The 9,586-nt window shown below is 44.1% G+C and overlaps 1 protein-coding gene across 1 annotated transcript in view; it reads left to right on the forward strand.

The window, feature by feature from the left end:
• The window catches only part of LOC120035741 (glucagon receptor-like), a gene marked incomplete at its 5' end in the record, with an annotated part of 11,017 nt that extends 2,090 nt beyond the window's left edge, over positions 1–8,927 (forward strand). Inside the window, 7 exons of the mRNA XM_038982301.1 lie at positions 163–322; positions 506–566; positions 2,989–3,058; positions 5,674–5,762; positions 6,129–6,273; positions 7,529–7,570; positions 7,764–8,927. Of these exons, the coding sequence (XP_038838229.1) occupies positions 163–322; positions 506–566; positions 2,989–3,058; positions 5,674–5,762; positions 6,129–6,273; positions 7,529–7,570; positions 7,764–8,183 (987 nt within the window). The remainder of the gene's footprint in view (positions 1–162; positions 323–505; positions 567–2,988; positions 3,059–5,673; positions 5,763–6,128; positions 6,274–7,528; positions 7,571–7,763) is intronic.
• Positions 8,928–9,586: the final 659 nt, after the last annotated feature.

Consider the following 9,586-nt stretch of genomic DNA (forward strand, 5'->3'; position numbering starts at 1 on the left):
CCAGCGTGTGTGTGTGTGTTATCCAGGTGTGTGTGTGTGTGTGTGTGTGTGTGTGTGTGTGTGTGTGTGTGTGTGTGTGTGTGTGTGTGTTACCCAAATGTGTGTGTGTGTCTCTGCATAGCAACGTCTTTATATATGGACTTCTTCCTGTCTCTCTCGTAGACGGTTGCCGGGTGCCGTATCGCCATGGTGATGATGCAGTACAGCGTCATCGCCAACAACTATTGGCTGCTGGTGGAAGGCATCTACCTGCACAGCCTCCTGGTCATCACCGTGTTCACTGAGAGAAACTACTTCTGCATCTACCTGTTTATCGGCTGGGGTGAGGAGGGGGGGGGTGTGTGTGTGTGTGTGTGTGTGTGTGTGTGTGTGTGTGTGTGTGTGTGTGTGTGTGTGTGTGTGTGTGTGTGTGTGTGTGTGCGTGCGTGCGTGCGTGCGTGCGTGCGTGCGTGTTTAGATGTATGTGAGTGGTGATCCTCCCTCTCTTTTTTCTCCTTCTCATCAGGTGCTCCTCTGATATTCGTGTTGCCGTGGGTGATAGTCAAATACCTGTACGAGAATGAAGAGTGAGTGAATAAAATATTATTTATTAAATGTGTCGTTTCCATGGTAATGGAATGATGCTGAGACACATCTTTTTCTTAGTAAACCATACAAGTCTCTACTTTGAACAAATGTATATAGTAAATACAAAATGTAAACATTTACTGGAAAAACATCTGCACAGTTCCTCCTGTATATGTGTTTTTGTAGTAGTCCTTGTAGTCCTTGTGCATAGAGTTGTATGAAATCAATGCTTTTTGTTTAGTATACATTTTAAAGTGAAAAATCTGATTCTCAGTGTCATTCGGTTACTGTGGAATTGCCCAAATATTATCAGTTAAAATCTGTGAGGTAAATCTCAGCTCACTGCTCACGATAACAACACCCACCCGTAGCACGCGCTCCAGCAGGTATATCTCACTGGTCATCCCCAAAGCCAGCACCTCCTTTGGCCGCCTTTCCTTCCAGTTCTCTGCTGCCAGTGACTGGAACGAATTAGAAAAATCGCTGAAGCTGGAGACTTACATTTCCCTCACTAACTTTAAACATCAGCTATCTGAGCAGCTAACCGATTGCTGCAGCTGTACATAGTCCACCTGTAAATAGCCCACTCAATCTACCTACCTCATCCCCATATTGTTTTATTTACTTTGCTGCTCCTTTGCACACCAGTATCACTACGTACACACCATCATCTGCTCATCTATCACTCCAGTGTTAATCTGCTAAATTCTAATTACTTTGCTACTATGGCCTATTTATTGCCTTACCTCCTCACGCCATTTGAACACACTGTATATGGACTTTTTTTTTGTGTGTTATTGACTGTACCATGGCTCTCCTTGAGACTGTTCCCTCTCTCTCCTTAGACTGTTCCCTCTCTCTCCTTAGATTGTTCCCTCTCTCTCCTTAGACTGTTCTCTCTCTCCTTAGACTGTTCCCTCTCTCTCTCCTTAGACTGTTCCCTCTCTCTCCTTAGACTGTTCCCTCTCTCTCCTTAGACTGTTCCCTCTCTCTCTCCTTAGACTGTTCCCTCTCTCTCTCCTTAGACTGTTCCCTCTCTCTCCTTAGACTGTTCCCTCTCTCCTTAGACTGTTCCCTCTCTCTCTCCTTAGACTGTTCCCTCTCTCCTTAGACTGTTCCCTCTCTCCTTAGACTGTTCCCTCTCTCTCCTTAGACTGCTCCCTCTCTCCTTTGACTGTTCCCTCTCTCTCCATAGACTGTTCCCTCTCTCTCCTTAGACTATTCCCTCTCTCTCCTTAGACTGTTCCCTCTCTCACTCCTTAGACTGTTCTCTCTCTCCTTAGACTGTTCCCTCTCTCCTTAGACTGTTCCCTCTCTCTCCTTAGACTGTTCCCTCTCTCTCTCCTTAGACTGTTCCCTCTCTCCCCAGACTGTTCCCTCTCTCCTTAGACTGTTCCCTCTCTCCTTAGACTGTTCCCTCTCTCTCTCCTTAGACTGTTCCCTCTCTCCCCAGACTGTTCTCTCTCTCATTTGACTGTTCCCTCTCTCCTTAGACTATTCCCTCTCTCCTTAGACTGTTCCCTCTCTCTCTCCTTAGACTGTTCCCTCTCTCCTTAGACTGTTCCCTCTCTCTCTCCTTAGACTGTTCCCTCTCTCTCCTTAGACTGTTCTCTCTCTCTCTCCTTAGACTGTTCCCTCTCTCTCTCCTTAGACTGTTCCCTCTCTCTCTCCTTAGACTATTCCCTCTCTCCTTAGACTGTTCCCTCTCTCCTTAGACTGTTCCCTCTCTCTCCTTAGACTGTTCCCTCTCTCTCCTTAGACTATTCCCTCTCTCTCCTTAGACTGTTCCCTCTCTCTCTCCTTAGACTGTTCCCTCTCTCTCTCCTTAGACTGTTCCCTCTCTCCTTAGACTGTTCCCTCTCTCTCTCTCTTTAGACTGTTCCCTCTCTCTCTCCTTAGACTGTTCTCTCTCTCCTTAGACTGTTCCCTCTCTCCTTAGACTGTTCCCTCTCTCCCCAGACTGTTCTCTCTCTCTCATTTGACTGTTCCCTCTCTCCTTAGACTGTTCCCTCTCTCCTTAGACGGTTCCCTCTCTCCTTAGACTGTTCCCTCTCTCTCTCCTTAGACTGTTCCCTCTCTCTCCTTAGACTATTCCCTCTCTCTCCTTAGACTATTCCCTCTCTCTCCTTAGACTGTTCCCTCTCTCTCTCCTTAGACTGTTCCCTCTCTCCGTAAGACTGTTCCCTCACTCCTTAGACTGTTCACTCTCTCCATAGACGGTTCCCTCTCTTTCCTTAGACTGTTCCCTCTCTCTCTCCTTAGACTGTTCTCTCTCTCCTTAGACTGTTCCCTCTCTCCTTAGACTGTTCCCTCTCTCTCTCCTTAGACTGTTCCCATGATGGTGATGATGGTGGTGTTGATGATAAAAAGGAGGATGATGATGGTGGTAGTGATGATGTGGATGATGATGATGTTGTTTAGGTGCTGGGAGAGGAACATCAACATGGGTTACTGGTGGATTATACGTTCTCCCATCCTGTTAGCTTACCTGGTGAGTTTTCTCTCTCTCTCTCACTCGCTCTCTCTCTCTCCCCCCCTCTCTCTCCCCCTCTCGCTCTCTTCTCTCCCCCTCTCTCTCTCCCCCCCTCTCCCTTTCTCTCCCCCCCTCTCTCTCTCTCTCTCTCTCTCTCTCTCTCTCTCTCTCTCTCTCTCTCTCTCTTTCTCTCTCTCTCTCTTCCCCCCCTCTTTCTCTCTCTCTCACTCTCTCTCTCTATCTTCACCCCCTCTCTCTCTCTTCCCTCTTCTCTCCCCCTCTCTCTCTCTCTTTCTCTCTCTCTCTCTTCTTCCCCCTCTCTCTCTTCCTCTCTCTCTCTTCCCCCCTCTCTCTCTCTCTTTTTCTCTCTCTCTTGCTCTCTCTCTCCCCCCCTCTCTCTACCCCCCTTCTCTCACTCTTCCACTCTATCCGTTGATCTCTAGAGTATTTCAACATGAGGTATTCTGATGTATTAAAATGACTTAACTATCTGCATCAGCTTCCAGAGTATTTCAACATGAGGTACTATGATGCACAAACACTGATATATTAAGTTCAGTAACTAGAATATCGCATAAATCCTAAATCTTAATTTTTATTTTAAAGATTATACATTTTATAAATTCCAAGTCTTAAGTATAAGTCTTAATGTTTAAAAGGTTATTTTACATCTTGAATTATTTGCATTTTAACCCACTTTAGCAGGTATTGATAAACGCAGTACTCATTCCACTAGCAGTCATTGGAGGTAGGACTGCAAACACTGTAAGATGCTGCTTGTTCCTCCTGCATGAAGGAACCATTACACCTCATAGCACAACTAACTGAGTAATTATCCTCCTGCATGAAGGAAGCATTACACCTCATAGCACATCTAACTGAGTAAATATCATCCTGCATGAAGGAACCATTACACCTCATAGCACATCTAACTGAGTAATTATCCTCCTGCATGAAAGAAGCATTACACCTCATAGCACAACTAACTGAGTAAATATCCTCCTGCATGAAGGAAGCATTACACCTCATAGCACAACTAACTGAGTAAATATCCTCCTGCATGAAGGAACCATTACACCTCATAGCACAACTAACTGAGTAATTATCCTCCTGCATGAAGGAAGCATTACACCTCATAGCACAACTAACTGAGTAAATATCCTCCTGCATGAAGGAACCATTACACCTCATAGCACATCTAACTGAGTAAATATCCTCCTGAATGAAGGAACCATTACACCTCATAGCACATCTAACTGAGTAAATATCATCCTGCATGAAGGAACCATTACACCTCATAGCACATCTAACTGAGTAATTTTCCTCCTGCATGAAGGAACCATTACACCTCATAGCACAACTAACTGAGTAAATATCCTCCTGCATGAAGGAACCATTACACCTCATAGCACATCTAACTGAGTAATTATCCTCCTGCATGAAGGAAGCATTACACCTCATAGCACAACTAACTGAGTAAATATCCTCCTGCATGAAGGAACCATTACACCTCATAGCACAACTAACTGAGTAATTATCCTCCTGCATGAAGGAAGCATTACACCTCATAGCACAACTAACTGAGTAAATATCCTCCTGCATGAAGGAACCATTACACCTCATAGCACATCTAACTGAGTAATTATCCTGCTGCATGAAGGAACCATTACACCTCATAACACATCTAACTGAGTAAATATCATCCTGCATGAAGGAACCATTACACCTCATAGCACATCTAACTGAGTAATTATCCTCCTGCATGAAGGAACCATTACACCTCATAGCACAACTAACTGAGTAATTATCCTCCTGCATGAAGGAACCATTACACCTCATAGCACATCTAACTGAGTAATTATCCTCCTGCATGAAGGAACCATTACACCTCATAGCACAATTAACTGAGTAAAAATCCTCCTGCATGAAGGAACCATTACACCTCATAGCACATCTAACTGAGTAATTATCCTCCTGCATGAAGGAACCATTACACCTCATAGCACATCTGTATCACGAGGTCTAAAAATGCTGAATTACCCACAGTCCTCTAAAAACAGAGCCATTTGGCAAGTTGTTGCAAAACCAATTATTATGTTTAGAGTGAAAATTGACTAAATTAGACCCAGTATATTACATTGAATTTACATTTACAATGTCATGTTTTTGAACACATTAAAAGGAAGTTAAGGTAGTCAAATATTGACGTAAAACCATAAACCTGCATTTTCATGTTAAAATCATAGATGTCGAGGGGTAATATTTACTTAGTGCCTGAATCATTTTTACAGTGACCATGTATGTTAGTAGAAGAAGTTATAGTTCTGGGAGACCCTGCCTATATCACTCACACACACACACACACACACACACACACACACACACACACACACACACACACACACACACACACACACACAGAGACAGACAGACAGACAGACAGACAGACAGACAGACAGACAGACAGACAGACAGACAGACAGACAGACAGACAGACAGACAGACAGACAGACAGACAGACAGACAGACAGACAGACAGACAGACAGACAGACAGACAGACAGACAGACAGAGGCTATTTAGGGTGGGCTTAATTTCTTTCTCCTTTTGTCTTTTTCTCGTTCTCTTTCTCAGATGAATTTCTTTATCTTCATCCGGATTATAAAGATCCTGATGTCGAAGCTCAAGGCCCATCAGATGAGATACACAGATTACAAGTTCAGGTGGTTGAGGACTACAAATCCCTCCATCCCATGTTCCCTTCTAAAATCATGTACTTGATATATTAACAGGTTATAACGTTGTGTGTCTATTGTGTGGTTGGTCTCTGTAACATCCTCCTTTTACGACCCCAACTTTTTCTCTTTCCCCTTCTGCCTCCTTCTTTCAATTTGATAACTCTCAATCTCTCTCCCTCTCCATCTCTCTCCTTCTCCTCCCCCTTTTCATTCTGTCGCCCTCCCCCTTTCTCTTTCTCTCTCCCTCGCTCTCTCACCTTCTCCTCCTTCTCTCTCTCCCTCATACTCTCTCACCTTCTCCCCCTTCTCTCTCTCCCCCCTTCTCTCTCTCTCTCTCTCTCTCTCTCTCAGGCTGGCTAAATCCACTCTGACCCTCATCCCTCTGCTGGGTATTCACGCCATCCTCTTCACCTTAGTCATCGATGAGTCCGTCCCCAAAGGTTCCAAGATGCGTCTCATCCGCCTCTTCTATGACCTCCTCTTCAACTCCTTCCAGGTCAGGAGATCAAACTTACATCACTTCCTGTATGGGCATCATCGGATGTGTCCCAAATGGCACCCTATTCCCTATATAGTGCACTATTTTTGGCCAGGGCCCTATTCCTTATATAGTGCACTATTTTTGGCCAGGGCCCTATTCCTTATATAGTGCACTATTTTTGGCCAGGGCCCACAGGACATTACATTATTAAGACTGTAATGTGGTGTTATGTTGTGTCACCATGGCGATAAGGTGTATTGCTGTCATATAGGTGAAATAAGGTAGTAATAAGACTGTAATGTGAACGTGAACATGTACATATGAATAGTGTGTAAATATTATTTTTGTTGTCTCTTGGTGTCTTTCCAAAATATATAAAAAGTAAATAAATAATAGTATTTCATGTAACATCTTATCTTGTTCTTGTCTATTAATTACTGGTGTAAAGTACTAAAGTAAAAATTCTTTAAAGTACTACTTAAGTAGGTTTTTTTGTATCTTTACTTTACTATTCATATTTTTTGACTACTTTTACTTTTACTTCATACATTTCCGCTGGCACACAAAAGTACTCATTACATTCTGACAGGAAAAAGGTCAAATTCACACACTTATCAAGAGAACATCCCTGGTCATCCCTACTGCCTCTGATCTGGTGAACTCACTAAACACACGTATCCCTACTGCCTCTGATCTGGTGGACTCACTAAACACACTTATCAAGAGAACATCTCTGGTTATCCCTACTGCCTCTGATCTGGTGAACTCACTAAACACAAATGCTTTGTTTATAAATTATGTCTGAATGTTGGAGCGTGACCCTGGCTGTTCGTAAATCAAAAAAAAAAAAAGAAAATTGTGCCATTTGGTTTGCTAAATATAAGGAATTTGAAATGATTTATACTTTTACTTTTGATACGTAAGTATATTTTAGCAATTACATTTGCTTTTGATACTTAAGTGTATTTAAAAACAAATATGTTTTTTTACTTTTACTCAAGTAGGATTTTTCTGGGTGACTTTCACTTTTACTTGAGTCATTTTCTATTAAGTCATCTTTACTTTTACTCAAGTATGACAATTGGATACTTTTTCTCCCACTTCTATTACTGTTCTCTACTTTGTCATGTATTTGTCTTTTATGTGGACCCCAGGAAGAGTAGCTGAGACATGTGCGGTAGCTAATGGGGATCCTAATAAACTAAACTAATGTGGTGTTACGGTGTGTTACCATGGTGATAAGGTGTTCTTAACCTCTCCCTCTCTACAGGGCCTACTGGTGGCCATCTTGTATTGTTTCGTCAACAAAGAGGTGAGTCTGAATCCCCTTTTCCCTCTCACCCCTCTCTCCCTCTCCCCCTCTCTCTCTTGTCTCCCGCCTCTTATAGAATCTTATCATTATCTGTCTTCATCTGCTCCGCTCTCTCTCTCTGTCTCTCTCTCTCTCCCTTTTTTCCTCCCTCCTCTCTCCTTCTCTCTCCCTCCATCTGTTTGTCTCTCTCCAGGTCCAGTCTGAGATGTTGAAAAAGTGGAAGAGATGGAAGCTGGGTAAAGACATCGAGGAAGAGTACCGTCATACATACAGCCACACGCCTCACGTCAAGAGCGGCAGCATCGTCACCGGCAACCTGGCCGGTGTCCAAGACAACGGCAGCGACCCTAAAGACTCACAGTTAACCCCCAACCCCGACTACGACCCAGATCCTATCCCTGCCTCAACCTCCATCACCCCCAATGAGAGCAGTAGATTGGTGGGGTCCTGCCACAACAGGACGGATAAAGCAAAGACTCCATCCTGCCTGCAGTGTCCCTCCACACCACACGGTGGCACTAACAACTGCAGCACTCTGATGGAGGACGTTTGTCTGGTGGAGAGGGCGCAGAGTTATACACGCCCAGAGGAGGGCGCCGAAAGCAACTTCTGACCAACGGGGGAAGACCATCCCCGGCCTATGGATTGATTGGTTGATTGATAGATAGATTGCTAAAGTGTTCTGGTGTAGAAAGAGACAACACACCTACTGGAGGGGACCGTTAATGCACTGCAGGTCCAGATCCTATGGATTGATTGATTGATTGGTTGATTGATTGGTTGGTTGATTGATTGGTTGGTTGATTGATTGATTGGTTGACTGCAGGTACAGAAGGCTCGATAGTCTAAAATATGAAATATTTTACTGTTTCTTTCTCTGTGACCATATTTTGACCACACGGGATGGACCACGTTCCCCACTGTGTTCAGGACCTCAAGGAAATCTCTTCGTTGACCACAAACATCACGGTTGACGAGAACTACTGCTAAAGGAAAACTAGCAGGCCTGCTAGCTGTGTCCATGTGTACGACCGCCAACCAAACGCTACCCTCGCTCAACAACTCCCTGGCTGTGCTCCGATTCTCCTCCCTTTTCTAGAAGTGTGCACTAGCACCCCCGTCAATCATTTAAAGCATAGGATTGGTGTAGGTTCACATTGGCTGGAGGTATTTACCCACCGTTTTCAAATTCATGTGAGAAAGTGTGTAAGTACACACCGTGTGTCCCTGTTCTCTACTGCTACTGAGGCCCAAACGGAGCCCTATTCCCTATCTAGTGCACTACTTTAGACCAGAACCCTATTCCCTATATAGTGCACTACTTTAGACCAGAGCCCTATTCCCTATATAGTGCACTACTTTAGACCAGAGCCCTATTCCCTATATAGTGCACTACTTTAGACCAGAGGCCTATTCCCTATAATAGTGCACTACTTCAGACCAGAGCCCTATTCCCTATATAGTGCACTACATTAGACCAGAGCCCTATTCCCTATATAGTCCACTACTTTAGACCAGAGCCCTGTATAATGCATAGAGTGCCATTTGAAAGAGAAGCTCTGTGGTTCTGTATGACCCTCAGCAGCCACCGTACTTCACTGTTGGCCAGCACAGTTTAGTTTAGTTCAGCACGTTCCTACCAAAACAACCATGGAGACGTCTTGTTGATAACATCTTGCATAACTTAACCATTTATATTATTGATCTAATCCGTGTCAAAATAAGTGACATTTACACAGATTTACACACACACACACACACACACACACACACACACACACACACACACACACACACACACACACACACACACACACACACACACACACACACACACACACACACACACACACACACACACACACACACACACACACACACACACACACACACACACACACACAGACACACACACACACACACACACACACGTTCCTGCCAGAGCGTTTTATGTCTGCCCTCTCAGGCCAGGACAGGACTAGATCAGAACACCCCAGAGAACAGACTCAGCTGTGG

The sequence above is a fragment of the Salvelinus namaycush genome, unplaced genomic scaffold (genome assembly GCF_016432855.1).
Source record: "Salvelinus namaycush isolate Seneca unplaced genomic scaffold, SaNama_1.0 Scaffold1103, whole genome shotgun sequence".
In the NCBI taxonomy this organism is placed as follows: Eukaryota; Metazoa; Chordata; class Actinopteri; order Salmoniformes; family Salmonidae; genus Salvelinus; species Salvelinus namaycush.